The sequence below is a fragment of the Curcuma longa genome, unplaced genomic scaffold (assembly GCF_044706935.1).
Source record: "Curcuma longa cultivar G26 ecotype Majalengka, Jawa Barat unplaced genomic scaffold, ITB_CL_G26_1.1 contig_10294, whole genome shotgun sequence".
In the NCBI taxonomy this organism is placed as follows: domain Eukaryota; kingdom Viridiplantae; phylum Streptophyta; class Magnoliopsida; order Zingiberales; family Zingiberaceae; genus Curcuma; species Curcuma longa.
Window position 1 is genome coordinate 55,450 of NW_027428563.1, and position 21,620 is coordinate 77,069.

Consider the following 21,620-nt stretch of genomic DNA (forward strand, 5'->3'; position numbering starts at 1 on the left):
AAAATTTTTAATTTTTTTTAATTATTTAAGATATCCGTGGTCAACCTATTTAATCCATAATTTGTTTTGGATTGGGTTATATTGAAAATTTTTTAATCCATTAAATTGATGGATCGATCTACTATGTTATATGAAACCCTAAACTCTAAATCATAGGAACGTAGCCAGTGAGATGCATTGCATGCACATAATCTATATCTTGCTTGGAAAATCTACTAGCAAACCGAAGATCGCGTCTGTATCTTCCACATTATTGACTAAATCCACTCTGAATCTGACGGGACTTGAAGCTTTCACCAAGCTAAAAGAGGAAAGTTTATCAAAAACCGCCTTTGGTTCATAAATCTTTCAAATAAAAATTCTATCCATGGGCATCAATTTAAGTAATTTTACCCTTGAAATATAACTAAGTTGGTTACAATGAAACAAAATTATAGAAGAAAAAGAAGAATCTCAACAAAGTTTAAACAATATCGTGACCAACTATAACTTTCTGATTTACTTCCTCATAGATGATCATGGAATCGACCGTGTGCAACCATAGGAGTGATAGATTCCAAGAACAGTTTAAGCAATTTTATTTTCACACTATAATACAATGATATATATAAGTTATATTTTAAATTTATCTGATAAATCAATTTTAAAAACTATTTATCTTTAAAATTAATTAAATGAAATTAAATTATTAAAAAAATATAGATTTGGCCGCATTGAACGCATTCCTGAACTCGGAAGTCGCGGGCAATTAATTCCTTCCGGGATTTGGTCAAAGAACAAGCCCAGAGAAGCATGGCTGCCCGTGGCCGCCACAGGAAGAAGGGACCATGGTCAACGGGAATTGATGGCTAAATACGACCGAAGCCACAAAAGAGGGAGGATCTTGGACGGATAGATTTGACTGCGGGCGGCGTCGTGTCGGCTGGGCAGTAAGATCTAGGGTTGACTAACCGATTCAGTTCCGAACTTTGAGATTAGGAAAGGAGGAGGAGGGTAGAAGCAAATTTGGCAGCTTGCGATCCAAGTCGAGGGGTGACGGCTCTGCTTTCTCTATCCCTCATACCTTGCTTACCGCCCTCTTAATGAGATGCCCCATTCATCTCGCCTTCTTTCCTTTTTTGTTCCCCTTCCCCCTTGCCGTGCTATAAGATGCTATTCTGCCCTCCCTCTGCTTCCTCCACATCTCGTCTCCTCCTCTTTCTCTTCTCGTCACAAGGTCTTCTTGTCTTGCTACCCTTCTCCTTCTCTCTTTTGTTTAGTTATCCAAAGTCTAAGGCACCGCACTTTTTTGTTTTTGCAGAGGGAGGAGGATAGGAGATGGCCGGCTGCAATCAAGGAAGTATAGCTCCTCAAGGTGAAGAGGTAAGGGTTTAAATCTTTTTCCCCTTCTTTGGTTCTTGGTGATGTGGTGATTTTGGGATTGCTAACCTTTGGTTTCTGTCGATCGATTTTGGATCAATATTTTTGTTTGTTTGAAATCTACAAACGGAGTGTTGATGTGATTAAGGTATATACACTCGATTTACCCTAAACAAGGTTTGATGGTATTATAATAGCATCCTCTGCCTCTGTAAAACCAAAGAACTTTATTTGAAGACTACTAGACATTTTTCTTTTAAACTAAAGCTTTCGATGTGTAAATTTGTCGCTAATCTTTGCTCTTCTTTCTCCTACTTTATTTCAGATACGCTCAGGGAAAAATTATGGAGGAATTGCACCCAAGAAACCACTAATCTCGAAGGTAAGTTGTTTAACTTCTAAGTTCATCCAATACTTATAGTGGTAGTGCTAGAATTGACATAAAAATTGAAGGGAATCTTATTGAAGAAAATTCCAACAAAATGATACAAGAAAATAATGGAAATTTGACCTAGAGAGACCAAAAGGTGATCTAAATGCATTTGTTTTATTAAATTTTGGTTGGTTGCAGGATCATGAAAGAGCTTACTTTGATTCTGCTGATTGGGTCCTTGGCAAGGTATTGACCTCCAAACCATGCTTAAAATTAGATTCTAAAAGAATATGGCTAGAGAAATGGATTCATCAATACTTTTTTTCGCCGAAACAAGAAAATTCTAAAGGCATTAACTGACAATCTATTTGTATTCACATGCTTTCATATTTGTATTTGCTATAGGAATGGATATTTAACTTGTCACCAGCTGAATCTGTCTTAAGTGAGTACCATAGCAGGTGTATTTTTTGAATTCTAAAGTGCATTTAGCATTGTGAAAAAGAGGGGGCTGAGTCTAAATTTGCTTTGCGAAATGCACTTCCTCTTTTGATTCAATAAGGTTAGATTTGTCGCCTTTGGAGATTTTGCGAAATGCATTGACTGCAATTTATCCCTTTCCGCAGCAAGCGACAAGTCCAAAGTCAGCAACTGCCACTGAATCTCTGAAGCCCAAGTTGAAGGTACAGTACAATTCATCTCATGCTCGCAACAAAGAATCACCACATAAGGATCTCAACGTTCTTATTCTTTCATTTCTCGGTTTGATTTCTTTATAACTCGCTGCAGCGCACTCCTCCTCATCATCTACCACCTCGAAGGCCGACATGCACAATCGGTGCGGAGGATGCAGTAAGCTTCCTTTCCTAATTTGGCCCTTAATGCTGATCAAAGCCATGAACTTGATTGAATTTTCAGTCGAAATTAAGGATTTGTAATTCTATCCCTTGCAGAACTAAGTGCTAATGGGATTGAAGGAAGCCCATGACATGCTGGTTGAAACTTGAAACTCCTCTTCCACCAAAGACAAACAAAATATAATTATTTTTTTTTACCAAAAATGAAAAATAAAGATATTCAAACAGATGGAACTGGTCAGAAATGTTCTGCACATGTTTGATCATATGAATCAAGGACTTGTTTGTTTCATGAATGATTGCACTTCCCTGTTAATGATAAGGGTCTGACTTGAGTGGGTGATAGATTGATTTGGTACCTTTTGCATTTGGTTTAATGAGGTGGTTATTTGGCCATTAACTTAAGTGGGTTATAATTACAAGCACCAAAGTGTAGTGATTATCTTGTTTTGTGCTTTCTTGCCGAATGACTTAAGCGAGTTGGATTATCTTATTGTCTGCAGTATGATTGTATAATTAAGTGTTATCTTGCCTCCATCAATAGTTTAAGGTTATATTTACTTGAGTGGAAAGGAATAATTATTCTTAGGCAATGGTTTATTTAAACATTAAGTTTAATTTGAGCTTCTGTACATTTTTAGTTAGTTATTCATTAATCATTTTTAAAATTAATTAAGGGATGTTTTTCTTAGTTTGTGCTAGTTAATTACTTGTAAGTTTTAAATTTATTTCACAAATCATATTAGTTTGGTTTAATTTAATTTAATTTAATTTTTGGTTTGTTTTTTTATTATATATATTTCAGTTCGAGTGTAATTAACTATTTTTAGATGTTTAGATTATGTTTGATTATATTTAATAGGTTTGTGTTTTTTTTATAATTTAATCTTTATCATGAATTGATTTCCAGATCACAGCGTTCAATAAATAAGGAGAGTATATAAAGATAAAATAGTATAATGACATCGATAAAAGGAATTTTTCATATATTTTTTTCAAGTAAACAACATTAAAGGAGATAGTTTTCATTATAAAAGTGGTTTTTTTTTGTAATTTTTTTTTTTTTACTTAGTCCATGCCTTTCAACTCAATACACCTCCTTTCCTAGATCCATCCTCCTTTTGCCTTGACCCTCCAACGCTTGTTAATGTCTCTAATTTGATCATCTTTGTCTTGAGCCATGACTTAGTTAATGGCAGCAAGCACCATACCATATTGTAGTCCATCAAAATAATGAATAAAAAATGGCATAATGTTTTCTATTTTTTTAGAAAAGATAATTAAAAAATATATTTAATTTATTAATATGAAAAATTATAAATAAAATAGTTTTTTTAATAAAAAGATAAATACGCCACATAAACCGTATTCCCTGTCTTTTGAAATCGATATCGTGTGTTATGCTCGATGACATGTACTCATGGACAAGGAGCAACTCCTTGTCTTCCCAGTAGTATCCCAAGAGATTGACAAGGTTTGGATGCGAAAGGCTCCCTAGGAAGTTCACTTCTGACTGCAAATACATTTAGCAATAATTCATTAACAAGAACTCCCAAGACAATTAAACCAAATGACATAATTTAATTTGGAAGCTACAATATCCAACAAAAAAGTATACTTGTTTGAAACAATCTACAAATTGGGCATTACTTTCATTCAAATTTCCATTACAAATTGCAATAAAAGTTGAAGTTTCAATAATTCACGAGGAGTTATATATCACAAATATAAAGAAGCAAAAGAAGGAATAGCAGATATTGAACAAGGGGAGAAAGAGAGAGTATCTCAGACTTGCCACTCCTCCAGCCCCTACACCTACATGCTCTCAGGGTTGAGCTTCTTCACGGCCACCATCGTGCCCACGCCGCTCTTTGAAGGATTGAGAGTCTTCTCCTCCACCCAGCCCGTGTACACCTTCCCGAATCCACCCTCTCCGAGAACGAACTCGGGCTTGAAGTTCCTAGTGGAGCTTCGAAGCTAGACGAAGGTATAGACGCGAAGGTTAGACACCTCCAGGATCCTCCCCTCTTGGAACACCTCCTCGACGTTGACGCCATTGCCAACAGACTGCCCCAAGGTCGTGCTATTGTTGAGGCTCGACAGTTTCCCAATGGTCTTTACAATATTTGGTGCTTCAATTCAAGATGGCGACAAATCAAGCAACAGACCAATTACGAAGAAAGGGAGATGGAAACGTTCGATAAGAAAGGGGATCAAAATAGACAGCATTAATTCTCACCTTTGTTGGTCTTACAGCACTCCTCTCGCCATATTTTTACATTTTCATCACATTTTCATATTTTCTATTTGTTAATTGCAATTCTCATTCTCCATAGAAAATAATAAAATATTATTTTTTATTTTCTTAAAAAATGACTTCTTATTTTTTAGAAAATAAAATTGGAAAATATAAAATAAACAACAAATTTTAAAAAATAACAAAATAAAAACAGAAAAATAGAATACCTCCCTCCTCCCACACAATCATATCCATACCACTTGAAAATCTAGTAGAACTAGTCATTGCAAAATCGTCAATCTTCTTTGGCTTCAAAATTAACAAAATGAACAAAGACGATTCTAAAATTTAAACACTATTAGTTCTTTCGCCAAACGGAACAATTGGTTTCTGTGGATTACAGAGCAGCTGCCTTTTGGTCATTCTACTTATATAAACAAACAGTTAATACAGTCAATGCATAAAGATCGTTCTACATCCAATAAGTCTCCACCAGCAATCCCACCGACGAGGGTGGAATTGCAAAGACCAAGAACGAGTAGCAAAAAAACACTAGTATCCAATGTAACATTATAGAAGCAGTACTAGCTATAAGTGTAGGAGAATCACTTACTTCTAGAGGAAAGTTTCTTTCTTTTCTGCGTAGCTTTTTTATTCTTAAGGCTGACCTTATTGGACCAGCTGCCGCATTTGGAGCAGAACCAGTCATCCTGAGGAACAGATTCAAGTGGGGGATCACAACAGTCAATATGGGTACCAATCCCGCATCCAACGGTGCCAGCTTCATCGCCACAAATTAGCATAACCTCACCCCTATCGGACAAACCACAAACAGCACATCTGAGATCATCAATTCTTTCTACTGAAGATGATATAAAATCTTCACTGATCTCTTCGGAACGGCTCAACAAATTTGCAAGCGACTTCTCAGCCCATACATGTGTTTTATAGAGCACATGCCTGTCGAGTGAATACCCCGGCTTACAAATGTATTCTACCAAGTAATCAGCCGCTACACATGGGATCTCGTGCCTCAAGCACTCCTGCACCCACAAGTCGACTCGTGGCATACTTGGGCTGACAATGGCAAAGTCGACGCCAGAATTAAGGAAACGAGTATATGGTGGAGAGGTTGCTAGAAGGGTGCCGTCTCCAGCTTTTATCACGCGCTTCAGTGTATCCTGATTCAGTAGAGTAAAAAAAACACAAATGAATAATTTTGCTCATATGTTAATGTTAAGACAGTATCGCACAATAATCCAGCTGAAAATTTGGGATGAAAAAACCAAAAAGTGATTGTCTATTTTAACAAAAAAATGAAACTTAAATATAATTATATAACAACTAGAAGTAGATAAAATTTCCTACCAGGCTCGGTGCAATACATTCTCCATATATTAAAATTCGCATCCCATAGAGGGCACCGTGCCCTGTACGTTCCTTTAAGAGTCGCCATTTCCTCGGTGCTTCTAAGCTGATTGCACCATCTTCTGTAAGACCTTTCTTGTAGTACTCAAAGGGTTCTTCATCCAAGAATTTTCCAGCCTCAGCACTAGCAGTCAAATAATCTGCCTTCAGAATCCACCTGAGTTTAAGAAATCAAGAGGGAAAAGATTGAGAGTTAACTATCAAGTGGAATGTGTGAAACATTTACTTTATTACACAAACGAAAAACACAGCCAAGTAAATCATTGGTTAAAGCCAAAATGCTATACAGTTATCCAGAAAAAAAAATAAGTATGATAAACAGTTTGATCTTCGGAGTCATCTAAACATAATGAATGGCTATCAATTGGATAGCAGAATCTAAATCACCGAGCCACGAAGCACACATGAGTTGCATACATACCTTCCAGCAGAAGCTGCTGCAAAGAACTTTTCTGTCCTGCGTAATGGATCTGGAGTTACGAAGTGTGTAGCTTGATAAGACCAATGATGAGAATCCCTGCAAATCCTCCCCCTAAGTCTTTTTATCATTACCCGAAATTCTCTTCTCTGAACACGATGACCACTTAAAATGAACCATGCAGGATCCAAGTTAATCTTTGTAATGCTGGGTGTTTCCATCTTGTAGCTCTTGTCTGGAGTCTTAACTATTTCTTGGTCATGTTCATTAACTGGCTTACTGCTATGAAAATTAGAAGAATTAGAACTGAAGGTACCAACTTCGTCAGGCATGTTCTCCTTTTCCGCATCAACAATTGTTTGCTTTGAATGCATGGTTACATCCTTTTTGATACTTGAGGGTGTAGGAAAACCTGTGGCTTCTGTTCTTTCCTTTATAACCTCATTATCATAGGGTGGTTCAACAACCCAGCTCTTCAAGTTTCTGCTAATGTGGCTATCATTTGGTGCCTTAGCCGTGTCATTTTTATCAGGCACAACTTTGGTATTCGTGACAACTTTATCAGAATCCAGAACATTATTCTCCTTCCTGCTGTTCATTTCATTAAGCTTATATCTGCTACTGACACTCCTCTTAGCAACAACCTTTCTTCTGTGGGAACCAGATGGAACTTTGGCATTGTTTCCCTCAGGTCCATCAGCATTTACAGTACTTGAGGGAATTTCATTTACCAAAGATCTGTCATCAGGAGATGGGGAAGCCTGGTTTTCCTCAGACCCATCAGCATGTGCATTATTCTTCCCCACTAGATTTTGAATACCAATATTAGCAGCTGCATCGTTTGAAGTTGTGGTGACAAGTTCAGGTTCTCCTGTACCACCCAGATATGCTTCAGGACATTCCTCGTTGCAAAATGTTTCATCAGAATGCTTACAGGCGACCACTGAACCAAACTGGTTCCCTATGTAATTCATTAGCTCTTGTTTGTTCTCCACTTGCATTGGCCCATCATTTGAAGACAAATCTAGAAGTGCCATTCTAGCTGACGAAGAGACAGATATATCAGTAATAGGTGTGGTTTTGGACAATTCTTCTGTTCTGTATGCCTGGTCAGATAAGGCCTGCTTTGGGTTAGAAACACCATGGTTATTTATATTTGAAACTGAATGCACAGTGCTTGAATTTTTATCTATTACAAGTTTCCCACGTGATAGTAACTTGAACTTTGAGGTTGGAGCTTTTTCAATAGATCCATTTGAATCCATAATACCTTCCAGAGTGTGGTTTGTATCCAAAGGCAGATGATCCTTCTCTGCCAGAGGTGTAACAGGTGTTTCTATAGCTGTCAATTTAGTGTTTGGAAATGGATTACAGGAGGAAGAATGTATGGGGAAGCTATGACATTCTGACATGGGAGACTTTGAAACTGAATGCACAGTGCTTGAATTTTTAGCTATTACAAATTTCCCAGGTGATAGTGACTTTTTCTGACAGTATAGTGACTTGAACTTTGAGGCTGGAGCTTTTTTAATCGATCCATTTGAATCCATAGTACCTTCCAGAGTGTGGTTTGTATCCAAAGTCAGATGATCCTTCTCTGCCGGAGCTGTAACAAGTGTTTCTATAGCTGTCAATTTAGTGTTTGGAGATGGATCACAGGAGGAAGAATGTATGGGGAAGCTATGACATTCTGATTTGGGAGACTTTGAGCCCCCTCTTGGCAAAGACATTGATTTCCTTTTTAGAGGCAAAGCACTAGCAATATTATTTGCTGTAACTTGAGTGGTTAAACCTTGAAGACTGGTTGGTTCATCACTTGCACTATTCCGCTCTGATGGCATTATATCAGAATCACCATTCAAAATCTTTTCCAAAGACAAATTTCTTGAGGGTGTAGAGATATTCACAGGCGATTTTACAGGAGAAGTGGGATTTTCAGAAGGCTTCTTTGAAAGATTGAGGGCGCTTGATTTCATATCTGCTGCACTTGATGTTGAAACTGTTTCAGTGGGCAATGAACCAACCTCCTTAAAATCAGAAACAGTTTGGTCAAATAGTTCAATGTCAATCATAGAATCTTTTCTAACACGAGATCTCCTAGTTTGAGAAACCTCTCCTGCATTCTGATGAATTTTTTTGCAATCACTGTTACAACCTGACATAGATTTTCGAGAATTGTTGTTCTTGAATGATGTCATGATTGATGCACTATTCGTGACAGGATTTCCGGCAAAAGCCGAATTGACAGTTGCAGCATTACCATTTGGAATCTGTCCCGTAAACTGACTGGACAAATCAGAACCTCCAGTAGGCATTGTACCTCCAAAATTAGAATATTTTACATTATTTTGCCCCAATGAATTCTTGCTAACACCAGTCTCTTCATCTGAATCCTTTGCCTCAGATTCCAAAATCTCTAATTCCCAACCACTGTTTGAGATACAAAGTTAAAATAATCTTTCTCAATGACATAGAACTTTTCAAAACAAAGTAAAATAAAATGGCATCGATCAGGACTAAGAAGCAAAAATAAATGTTGAAACTTAAAAATATAGTTTTGAAGAGTCAGAAGATACCTACAAATATAATCAATTCAAAATGTTCCCTTTTGGCACAATCTAGGAGGGCTGTTTTGGGGTTAAGACCTAGCTAAAAGCTTTTGAGCAATTAATTTTGAGCATAATTCAGAATAACTTGAATCAAAAAATTAAATAAACTTGCATAAATAGTTCATGGTATCAACTGATATAAATTGATCTTGTTTTAATTCCCTGCATTATGGCTAGAAGTTGTTCAGGAATGAACCAATTGACATGAATGATCCCAAGTGATTAAAAAATGATAACTTTAGACAGCTCATTGTTCAAACTAAAACCACATAAATAAGTGGGACGAAACAAGGAAAATAAATGTACATAGAAGGGGAAACTAATAGCCAAAAGGCAAAAGTTGAAAGAAATCACAGGCAAACCAACATATCAATATGAAAAAAAATGAGAATATTCTGCTTCTATTGTAATTGTTATTCATTCTAGTCATTACATAGATCATCTGAGCCAACTATTATGATGTTTGGTTCTCATTGATATGCAAGAAAATAATTAGAAAGAGAGATGAGGATGCTCTTGAGAGGATTAAACATCCTAACGAATCATCAGGGATTAAGAATACTACATATGAATACATTATGGAGTAGGTTTGTAGTTTTCAGATAGCAACATAAGCTTAAGCAAATCTGTCTAAAACAACTAGAATTATTCAAACACATACCAATACAATAAACAAACATTGGGGGAAAAAATTAGAAGGATTGGCCTGACCTCTTTGTATAACTATCAATTGGCAAAATTTCCCATGATCTTAAGCTGGAACAGAATGCATAAAATAACAGTCAGCTTTTGTTTTCCTTTTCCTGTGGCTAGTAGTTAATATGGTAAACCACAATTCCATGGAAACAAAGGAAAAATTAGTCAACTTTACCAATCCTCTAGCCATTGATGATTGACGAGTTTGATCTTCACTTTCTTAGCAAGCTCATATTTTTCACCTAAAAGCCATTAAAGCAAATAAATCATATATTTGGATAAAGCATCATAATTAAACAAAAGGAAATATTTCTTTTTAATCTAAAAACACAAAATAAAATATCTAAATTTGCTGCAGATTAAGGTTTGACATCGGGTACAATTATCCTAATTTAGCTGATCGACTGCAAATATTGAAAATCAATCATCTAAAACATATTGATTCGAAAGAATGACAAAAGATAAGAAAATAAACAGTACTACCGAAGAATATTATTAAACCAAAATTTCTTTTTCTTAAATATCAACTAACAAAATACTTATATAAACCTAAAACCCTAACTTGTAAAGAAAGGAAAGAAATCTTAATAGGACAAAAAATCTTAACAGACTCAAAATCCTAAAAATCCTAAACGGACTTAAAATCCTCAAATATAAAAAATAAAAATTTCAAAACTACTCTAAATGTCAAAACCCCTAAAAATTACTAAAAATAAAAATGATCAAAAATAATAATAAAAATCTTCGGACCCTCCTACATCAAGGTTGCATTTAGGTCATGAAAATTTCCCAATTATTTGTTTTTGTTCTCAATATCTAGAAAATAGTTTTCTCAAAAATGACAAAAACTGTTCTCAAGAAATTGGAATGGGAAATGAAAATTATGAGAATTTTCTCTACAATTTCATATTCATTTTTTTTCACCTACCTTTCTAAGATTATATTTCTTGACAATGTCAAGCGCTATGAAAAATTATTATTCTTCAATAATGACAAATTTTATGTCCAGTAATTGTTATCCAATACTGACTTAGATTTTAAATTATCTACTATCAACGTTTTGTACATGTTGTCTATTGTGCATTTCATTATTGTCTTCAATTAAAAAATTACAGGGATAATCTATTTCAGCAGTATGGCAACAACAAGGTGATTATTGGCAAGGACAACAACATACACGACTCACCATATCTTGAAATCAATGTGTTGTTCTAGCATTCACAAATGAATAAATGTAAGAGACAACATTGCATTCAGTTTATAGCAACATGGAAATTGAAGCATATACTAATTTCTATCTTCTAGTTTCCAATCTTTCAACAGCAATTCCAATTGTACTATTATAATATGTATAATTATTTTAGTTAATTTTCTCTTGGTAATTTTTATTCTCTTCAAATAAGTGTCATCCACTCTATGCATATAGAAAATTGAATAAAATTATAATAAATACAAAATACACATTTAATAATTTAGTCAAAGTTAAAAAATTAATTTGAAATCATAGGAAAAATTCAATGAAATAATCATAATTTTCATTTTTTGTTTCACTTTCTAAAAAACATTTTGCCTTTTTGGAAAACTAATTTTCCAAAATTGAGAACAGAAAACAAAAAATTTAGCAATTAACAAACCAAACGCAACCTAATGTTTCATGTGGTGTTCATTTGTATATACAATCATGTATTGAGGAATTTGGCACATTTAAGATACAGCCCAATCAACAATATCCTTTCTGGATAGATCATTAAATATACAATATATCAGCATGCAAAATCAAGAAAGACACCCATTTGTAACATACAACTCTGATCAATCAAGGATTATAAGTGATTATGGTCACAAAATAACAAATAAATGCAACTATATGCAAATGTAACACAAAATCATTAAGAATTTTGTATGTAGAATGCTTAAGACAAGTGATACTAACCTTCAAATTTATAGCAAATAAGATGTGTAACTTGATTTGCTATTAGCGACTTGGAGAATTTTGCCCCCATTAAAGATGCCATTTTCTACAATATAGAGGGAAACAGGAGGAATCATGTTGATCAGTAATATCTACCAATAAATAGATGTCATGGTGTGAGGAAAAGACTTAACAATATTAAATCCTTTCCCATGAATAACTGTGATGCAGCACAAGAGGAAAACGTGATTGTTCGAGGGTACATGGAGTAGGAATCTAAAACTAGGTGGCAAAGTGTAGAAGGTAGTAGAAACTTAGGCATCACATCTAAGAAATCCTTCGTATCATACCATAGGGAGATTGCATCACACAATTTGGAAAATTTCTTTAAAACTCACTTTCTATTGTCTATTCCAGCAGTACATCAAAACAAATGTATAGGTTGATGGGCTTTTAACATAGAAAACATAAAGGACTCATAAATTTACTTTGATTGAACTCTTGACTAAATTAAAAACTCTTTTAATTGAAGCTTCAATTTTCCAAACTTTGGTTGTCAAACATTGGAATTGTTGGAATTACAGTTGACTCTTCGATTTTCAAACTTTGAAACTTTAGCTTTGCATCATTTTCCAAAATAGACTCATCATTTTCTAAAATATGCCAAATTAAAAACTGAGCTTTAGAATTTTTATTTCTGCTCTTATAGACTATAAGAGGAGACTGCCACTTGTCTTCATCATCCCTCCAAATTGAGACAAACTAGCCCCTAGCAAGTTAAAAGTATGAAATCTTTCATAAGGATCTTGATTCAGTTATTAGAATTCATCATCAATAATCCATGTGTATCAAAAAGGGGTCGTGTCTTCCATTTGACAATATACTTCTGATAACCACATGCCTTTCCATGTGCATTCAAAAAAGGGTCATGTCTTCTATTTGATTATATACTTTTGATAACCACCTTCCTTTTCTAACACAATCTAATAATCGATTACATATTCAATTTCTTTTTTAAATGTTTGAACTAATGGCAAGCGAGCATTAAATTTATTATATGTCATAATATCTTCATGTTTAGAATATAAGGTGAGATCCTTAATGTTGAAGATGTTAATACCCATGTCTACTAGTAAATCAACGGCATACGCATAAGAGTTCTTTTTCTTTAGTGTTTTATAGGGCGTAGCATTCCTTGAACAAAGTTTCCTATAAACCATTTTTGGATATTGTTCTAATTTTATACGAACCATAGCCATGTCACCTTCTTCAAATTGTGCAAAATTTCTTTCCAGATCAGCATGTGTCTTACATTTTTATTGCTCATAGCAATCTTTCGCCTAGCATCATGATGTGCATCTTGAATGTGCTTGCTAAAAGCATCAGCTCTAGCACTTTGTCTCGCCTCCAATGGTAAAGAAACAAAATCAATTGGCCTTTTAGGAAGAATATGTGTAATAATTTCAAATGTACTGTGTCTAGTGGACCTATTCACAGAATTATTATGTGCAAATTCAACCATAGGAAGAGTTTGATCCCATGTGATATAATGCTCTCCAACCAAGCAACAAAGAAAATCATCCAAACTTTAAACTTTTGTTGACAACCTCTATCTATCCATTTTGTTTAAGAGTCCAAAAAGAAAAGTTCAATTTCATATTATCATTTTCAATAAGGTTCACAAAAAATAGCTTGTGAACTTTAGATTTTGGTCAGAAACAAATGGCAAACCATGAAGACAATCAACTTCCTTGAAGAAGCACTTAGCAATATGAACAACATTTACAATTTTTGAAAAGCTATCCACTACCACAAATATTGAGCCATGTCATCTAATGGTTCTAAGTAAATCGAGCATGAAATTTATACTAATATCCTACCATGGTTTGTGTGGCATATACAAACCTATATTTTTCTTTCTTCCTTTAGATAACTGACATTTGTGACATCAAGAAACAATCTTAACCATATCTTTTTTGAGGCTAAGCCAATAAAAAGTGGTCTTCGACTATTGTAATAGTTTTATCCCTTCCAAAATGACACATTACCCCTCCAACATATAACTCCCATATCACTTGCTCACGAAGAGATGCATTTGACAAACAAAGTGCAGTTCCCTTTAAGAGATAATTATTATGCAGTGAAAAATACAAGAATTTCCCTATGTTGTCCCACAAGCAAGCCAACAAATATATTACTAAAATCATTGCCCAAAAGATAGTAGTTCAAATCCCACCACTTATACAGCTATAAAAGAAAAAATATATACCATTCCATTGAGTGCAACAGCTGCCTTGTTTTGAAGGTATATTCTTGGAAGGAGACTCATTTCCCATGTCGATTACTTTAAGAATTGATGTATTAAAAAGTTCAGTGATCAGCATATAGAACTCACCAATAGGTCAAAGATTGAACTACTACATAAATTCTTTGTTATTTGTGGAATACCATTGTTTTGTCTCATTCAGCTTTTCGCTAAAAAAAGCAATAGGATGTCCTTCTTGACTTAATACAATCTCCAATTCCAACATTAGATACATCACATGCCACTTCAAAAACCTTGATAAATCTACTTGTCGAAGAAATGATGCTTCAACAAATCATTTCCTTACTTCTTAAAAAGCTTGTGAAGCTGTGTTGGTTCAAGCACAACAATCTTTCTTCATACAATTAGTTATTTCTTCATACTATCAGTTATAAGGGGCATATAGTGCTAATTTTTTTGATAAATCACCAGTAAAATGTTGTTAGGCCATGAAAGCTTCTAACTTCTTGCAATGTCCTAAGCATCGATCATCCTTGGATAGCTTTTACCTTGTCTATGTATGCCTCTAATTCTTTGGACGACTACAAAACTCAAGAATACCACAAATGAAGTCATGAAAGAGCATTTCTTTTAATTTATATAGAGCTTCTTTCTGAAAAGAGTTTCTCATAACTTGTTGTAAATAAATAAGATGACATTTTCTACTCTTGCTATAAATTAAGATATCATCAAAATAAACAACAAGAAATTTTCTAATAAATTGTTATAGTTCTAAATTCATAAAACTTATAAATGTACTAGGAACATTGGAAAGGGCATAGAAACATCACAAGCCATTCATAAAGGCCGTCTTTAGTTTTAAAAGTTGTCTTCCATTCATCTCCAAGCATTATGCATACTTGATGATACTAAAAATTCTAGCAACATATCCAACATATCATCAAGATAGGGAATTCAAAATCAATATTTGATGGTGATCTTATTGATCATATGACAATACATATGCACCAACTACCATCTTCTTTTGGCATCAACAATGTAGGGACAACACATGGGCTTAGACTTTCACGCATTAAACTCTTGGATAGCAGTTCTTACACTTGGATTCATTCGATAGGTTGGTAGATTGTAAAATTGTGAACCTAGTATAAATTTAGTAGTATGTTAAATTTTATGCATCAATGGAAGGTTAATAGATTATTCTTCTGGAGCGACATTAGAAAAATTCAATGACATAGTGATTTATGGGAGAACTAAGGAAACTTTGGTAGTAGTTACTTCCTTGGCTTCTTTGATTATAAGAGCATATATTTAGGAAGGAACTATTTTTTCACTCTCATTGGAAAATTTTCTTAGTCAAAATGTGAAAGAGAATTTGTATTGCTAGCAACAATGTTTCCCTTCTTTTACTTGTATTTATTCATTTTAGCAGACCACATTGGCTTCCATAACACTTTCTTATTAATGAACATGCAAGTATATGTATTCTTCTTGCCACAATGAAGCACATCTCGATCATACAACCAAGATGTTGCAAGAAATATGAGCTACTTTCATAGGGATAATGTCACACCAAATAGTCATCATAATTTTCACAAGAGAAACAAGACAACATTGTGTTACCAAGATAGAGGTATTATCTATCCATCCAGCCTTGTAAGGTTGTTGATGTGGTTGCTTAGGAAGCTTGAAGCACTCCACCATAAATGTTGAAACAATGTTCATGCAACTCCCTCCATTAATGAAAACTTGTGTGCTTGATTCCCACAACAAATCAACATCTTAAAAATAGATGTTCACATTCAATCTTCAAAATGACTTTAGAGTAGTAAGAATACACCTAGGGCATGTTTGGTAAGGGGTAATCAAGCTTGTAATGTAATGAGGATTACATTACAAGATAATTTATTTTGTTTAGTAATATTTTAAAGATGTAATGTAATGTAATCATATTACAAAAAAAAAACCCTCCTTTGTAATCTCAATTACAAAGGAAATAATAGGTAATCTGATTACATTACAACTTCTATTTTTATCCTACCAAATCTACCCTTCTGCTCCTCACCGCCTCATTCCGCACGATTTCTCTCCAAGCATCCCACACGCCGCGACGCCGGGACACAAATCGCGCGACCTATCTCAGATTTCGCCGGAATGCCATGACACAACCCTCCTCTTCACCTCTCGCGCGACGGCACAACCCTTCTCTTCACCGCTCACACGACCTGTCTTAGATTTCGGCGACTGCGGCACAACCCTAAAACCCTAATAAAAGGTCAGGGCTCCGGACTCCGCCGGCAGTCACAAGATCCCTTCGAGGTAATCCTCTCCTTTCGCCATTGCCGCCTCCATCGCCGTCTACTGGGATTTTCTCGACGCCGGCGCACGATGTAGTCTTCGACTTTTCTTCCTTCTGTACATGCTCTGCGACTTTCTCATTTTGATTTCATTAAGCAAGATGTCTCTTTAAATCAGTTGGTCAGAAATCATATACTAGGTTCATAAATTATAGCAATTGGTTGCGTCTTTGTTACAGTAGGGCTGACGTGATCTATTGTTCTGATCAAGGTAATGTGCTTGTGAAGAAAAAGTATAATATTTGATTTTATAAGTAAAATATTTGAATAAAAAATATTAAATAAAAATACTGATAAAAAATATCAGTATGAGATTTGAACAATTAAATAAATATAATTTTTTTAATAATTTTTGAATATCAAACTATCTAAATATTGAATAATTTTAATAATAAAATTATTGGTATTATTGATATTTTATAATAATAAAAATTATATTCCTTACTGAAAATAATGGAAGGGTATTATTGGTATTGTATAATAATAAAAATTATGTTCCTTACTGAAAATAATGGACACCAAACACTGTAATGTAATCATCCTTGTAATCAAAGATTACATGCATTTCTTCAACCAAACATAGTAATGTAATCTTGATTACATTACATTACATTACAAACTTGATTACATTACGTCCTACCAAACGTAGCCCTAATGACAATTATCAAAGAAATGTCTACATCTTCTTCTAAATCATCTTCATATAAATTCCATAATCAAAAGAATTTTCATTTTCATGTTTTTTTTTGCATCATGTTCATGCTCCACACGTGCATATTCATTTTAACACAATTGTAAGTCATGTGGCTTGGCTATTGACACTTGCAACATTTGTTGCCTTGTTTTTAAATTTAGGTTGTTTTAAAGGTGGTTTATAGTTACTCTACTAAATAAATGAGTTGACAAATTCTTCTCTCGTTTGCTAGTTGATTTCATGGATCCTTTTGTTCATCAATCCAACTGTTGCAAGTATTCCATATCAAATGTGACTTGAAAAGCTTGTTCTAAAATGTAAAGTGATTGTCTTAACAATGCTCTTTTGATTTCAAGCCTCATTCTAGCCTTATACCTTGCCAAAGTTTGTCAGGAATCTTCAACAATTTGTCTTATCTTTCATTTGCATATATTCAACTAGAGACAAGTTGTTCTGCTTTAAACTAATAAATTGATCACATAGATTATCATAATATACTTCCCTCATAATTTAGCCTTCATCTCTTGCCATAAGTGGATTGATGGTTGTCCCATTCTCCTTATGTTTGCTTCAACACCAATCCACCATATTTTTGCTAAACCTAAGAGTTTCATTCAAGCAAACCTTACTCTCTAATCATATGTTATGTCATACCAATCAAAACATTCTTTTATTATTGCAAGCCAATTAGTAAATAAAGTGAGATCCACTTTCCTTTTGAAATTTGATACCTCAATTCAAACATTCTTTGTGATATCACAATAACATCTTGATAATTGTTCTGCATCATAAGAAATCTTCTAAACCACTTAGAAAAAGGTTGTTGTTGTTGAAGTGTTGAAAACCCTTTTTGAATCAAGTTGTTGTTTGCTTGAAATATTTCTCCTTACTCCCTTAAACTTGATCACTTTTAGACAGAGATCAAGGCATCAACACCATTAAGATGAATTTGCAAGCCAATAAGTTGTTCCATCATGCAACTGAGTATCTCATCTTATTGACTATCAATCAACTTTCCTCTAAAACTCCTGAATCTAATAGACATTAGTTTAGCTTTGATATAAGATATGATGCAAGAAGGGGAGCCTTGGCGCAACGGTAAGGTTGCTGCCATGTGACCTAGAGGTCACGGGTTCAAATCCTGGAAACAGCCTCTTGCCAAAGGCAAGGTAAGGCTGCGTACAATGGATCATTTCCCCGGACCCCGCATGGCGGGAGCTTCGTGCACCAGGCATAAGATATGATGCAACACAAGAGGAGAGCTTGATTGTTTGAGAGTATGTGAAGTAGGAATCTAAAATTAAGTGGTAAAGAACTATAGGAAGATAGTAGAAACTTAAGCATCATACTAAAAAAATCCTAGGCATCACATCATAAGGAAATTAGATAACACAATCCAAAAAAAAAAACTCTTAAAAACTCACTTTCTATTTTATATTCCAGCATACAATAAAACATATCTATACTAATAGATACACTCTTTAACATAAAAATTATAAGACTCATAAATATACTTAGCTGAACTCTTAACTAAAATAAAAACTTTTTTAATTTGAAGCTTCAGTTTCCCAAACTTTAACCGTCAAACGTTGAAATTGATGGACTTTATGGCAAACTTTGACTTTCAAATGTTCAAACTATTAGACTTTACAAAATTTATAAAATAGGCTTATCACTTTCCTAAGTATGTCAATTGAAAATTGGTCTTTAGAATCTTCATTTCTGCCCTTATAGACTTTAAAAGGAGCCTACCACTTGTCTCCATCACACTAACTCAAGTATGGCTAACAAAAAAGCTTGAAGCCTACTGTGAGTAATCAAACATCTAAAAATAATTAATTCCTAGATGATGCATGAATAAGTGCACCTTGAGATGTGTTGTATTGAAGAAATAGCAAATAATATACACAATTATATATAAATGTAGTAAATGTATTAAACCTAGACAATTATTAATAGTCCCCATAGGTTATACAAGAAGAAAATGTTAATCTCTTGCAATATTCTAAAAGCCAATCAAATTAATCTTTGCTACTGATGAGATATTAAATCAAGATACCATTTCAGCTTGAGCTAGATGAAAGGAAATGTATTTGTTAGCAGAAAGCTTGAATGAATCAGGTCTCATATCGAATCATTAAGATGTAGAGTATCTGAAGTGTAAGAAAACATATTTATTTAAATTTTTGTACATATATTTTTCAGTGATATTCACTTTGAAAGTCATGTTATTTATGGTACTCAATAATCAGAAGAGCAGTTCAAGGTCATCAATTTAAAACTAAATAAACAAATTTAATATAAAACAATTTTAGAACATTTTAGCTAACAATAAGCATGATGTCTTTCCCATGACAACTACCTGGCAAAAGTGTCATGTTTTTACATCACAACATGAGCCATTATCCATAATGCATCCATAACATTAAAAAAGAGAGAGAGATTTCTTTTAAAGATGCACCAAATGGATGGGAAAGCCAAAACTTTTACCATGATATCTTCTCGTTCTTGTTTTTGATATCCTGTTAAACAAATGTGCAAATATTTACTTCCTGGTATTCCACTCAGATCCTTTACAGGCCTGTATATTATCTGCAGAAAATGCCACAATCTTAACTAAGGACTGCTCAGAAGAATACTCATGATAGAGCATAATGGAAATCAAACAAGTGTTTAATTCTCAAATAACTTATAGCTTTCTCTGTCATTTCGCTTTAAATTTTTTGAAACGACACATATCGACGCTAACAAGAGGGCAATAAATTCAAGTTCATAAAACTCAGCAAAAAAGCTCAGAACTGACCCTGTTAGCATCGCCTATAATTCCATGTTCCAAACTGTCATCAACCCACAACTCATTCACCAGTATTTTCCCATCCCTCCGAGCAGTAACGCATACAGGGTCATCCTGCACGCAATATTCCTTCAGCGTTCAACCTCTTTATTTTTCAATCCAACAATACAACTCATATCAGTAGAACTACAAGACTTACAAAAACGCGACGACAAACAATCACGTGCGTGCAGCTCTGATCATAGTGACCCGCATCTATTCCTCCTCTTCGCACAAGTTCAGAGCGACACTGCAACAGATCAAGGAAAAGAGCAAACAGGGATCAAATAGCCAAATTCGTGCGACCCGAGTGGGAAAAAATAATAGTCGAGAAGGGATGGACCTGAGCTTCGGATACCGAATCAAACCCAAAGAGGACGAAACGAACGCCGGAGAAGGTCTTGTCCGGGCTGCTCGAACTGGTAGCTCCGCGCGATTGGTGCATTTGGAAGCCCTAGCCCTCGTGCGAGGAGTGGAGAAAAAGGTGGATAGGGCTGGAGGATGCGGTGCTTGCGATAGGAGGGATCGAACAAGGCGCGGATGGTACGAGAAGATGAAGGGATCGGGCAGTTCCTTGTGGCGGAAGGAGGAGAAATCTGAAAGAAGAGGCGGGCCTTATGGGGTTTCGTTGTTTGCCTGCGATTCCTGGAGGATGATACACTTGAGATTTGAGTCGCGTTGTTTACTTTGGGAGGAATCAAGAGGGCGGGGCGAGGCGGGAGAAAAGAGGCGCGTTGCAAAATTAAATGGACACTTGCGCCGTCTCACGTGCTGATCTGTGCTAGTTGGGTCAATTGATGTTTCCGGACCGATCGAATTTTAGGTCTAAAATTATAATAATTAATTTAAATTAGATCCATTGATTAATTCATCTTGTTAAATAATTTAAATAAATTAAATTAAAATTTTATTAATTTATTTTAAGATGAATTTAGATAGATGGATCCATCTAAGTTCGTAATCTGTGTGGGTCAGTCCGTGGCGAACTTGAATTGACCCGCAGATTGAGAAAAATTATTTTATTTTTTAAATTTTAAAATTAAAGTAGAAAATTTAATGGATTAATGAGCTTGACTTGTCTAAATCGCAATTTAAATTTTAAAATTTTAACTTGATCAATTTAAATTGTAATCTAAATTTAAAATTTTTTAAAATTTTTTTAATAAGTTCGTGGGTTGATCTGTTTAATCTTGCAACCCATCTTAAATTGGGTTAGGTTGAAAATGTTTTAACCCTTTAAATTGATGGGTTGATTCACCTGTCATATGATGGATTTCTAATGGATTGATCAGTCCTCCTATTATAATTGATTTGTTTGACAATTCTAACCTAAAATGACGTTGACTTGGTTAGGATTAGTTGAGTTTATGTTGTTTAAATTTATTCCATAAGATAATTATATTGAGTGGTGATAATTATATTGAGTGGAATCAAATTTTAAATAAATTAAGTTATTAAAATAAATATTTAATTTTTTTTATAAATTTGAGTTTGATTTGAATTTTAATTATTTAAGTTTTTTATAATTTTATATTTATTCAATTGATTATAAATTTAATAATATAAATTTATTTATTTA

General features: G+C 34.3%; 2 protein-coding genes across 2 annotated transcripts; one reads left to right on the top strand and one right to left on the bottom strand.

Moving 5' to 3' along the window:
* The first annotated feature begins 1,076 nt into the window (after positions 1–1,076).
* Positions 1,077–2,952, top strand: LOC141815787 (uncharacterized). Its single transcript, XM_074703671.1, has 7 exons — positions 1,077–1,216; positions 1,301–1,362; positions 1,685–1,741; positions 1,931–1,978; positions 2,359–2,415; positions 2,522–2,584; positions 2,686–2,952. Exons 2-7 carry the CDS (start codon positions 1,318–1,320, stop codon positions 2,689–2,691), a joined length of 276 nt encoding a protein of 91 aa, XP_074559772.1. The 5' UTR covers positions 1,077–1,216; positions 1,301–1,317; the 3' UTR covers positions 2,692–2,952.
* Positions 2,953–5,283: 2,331 nt separating this feature from the next.
* Positions 5,284–20,486, bottom strand: LOC141815791 (BRCT domain-containing protein At4g02110). The gene is made up of 11 exons (XM_074703674.1): positions 20,385–20,486; positions 20,202–20,291; positions 20,012–20,116; positions 19,699–19,800; positions 11,913–11,997; positions 10,155–10,221; positions 9,995–10,039; positions 8,135–9,104; positions 6,678–7,891; positions 6,197–6,413; positions 5,284–6,009 (listed from the first exon to the last, which is right to left on the bottom strand). The coding sequence occupies exons 1-11, from the start codon at positions 20,484–20,486 to the stop codon at positions 5,434–5,436; spliced, it is 3,573 nt and encodes a 1,190-aa protein (XP_074559775.1). The 3' UTR covers positions 5,284–5,433.
* Positions 20,487–21,620: the final 1,134 nt, after the last annotated feature.

Coding starts and splice junctions, on each gene's coding strand:
- LOC141815791 (XM_074703674.1), bottom strand. CDS start 20,486: ATGCACCAATCGCGCGGAGCTACCAGTTCGAGCAGCCCGGACAAGACC. Junction 20,117..20,201: donor TTGTTTGTCGTCGCGTTTTT/GTAAGTCTTGTA, acceptor TATTGCGTGCAG/GATGACCCTGTATGCGTTAC. Junction 6,010..6,196: donor AATGTATTGCACCGAGCCTG/GTAGGAAATTTT, acceptor CTACTGAATCAG/GATACACTGAAGCGCGTGAT.
- LOC141815787 (XM_074703671.1), top strand. CDS start 1,318: ATGGCCGGCTGCAATCAAGGAAGTATAGCTCCTCAAGGTGAAGAG. Junction 1,742..1,930: donor AGAAACCACTAATCTCGAAG/GTAAGTTGTTTA, acceptor GGTTGGTTGCAG/GATCATGAAAGAGCTTACTT. Junction 2,416..2,521: donor CTCTGAAGCCCAAGTTGAAG/GTACAGTACAAT, acceptor AACTCGCTGCAG/CGCACTCCTCCTCATCATCT.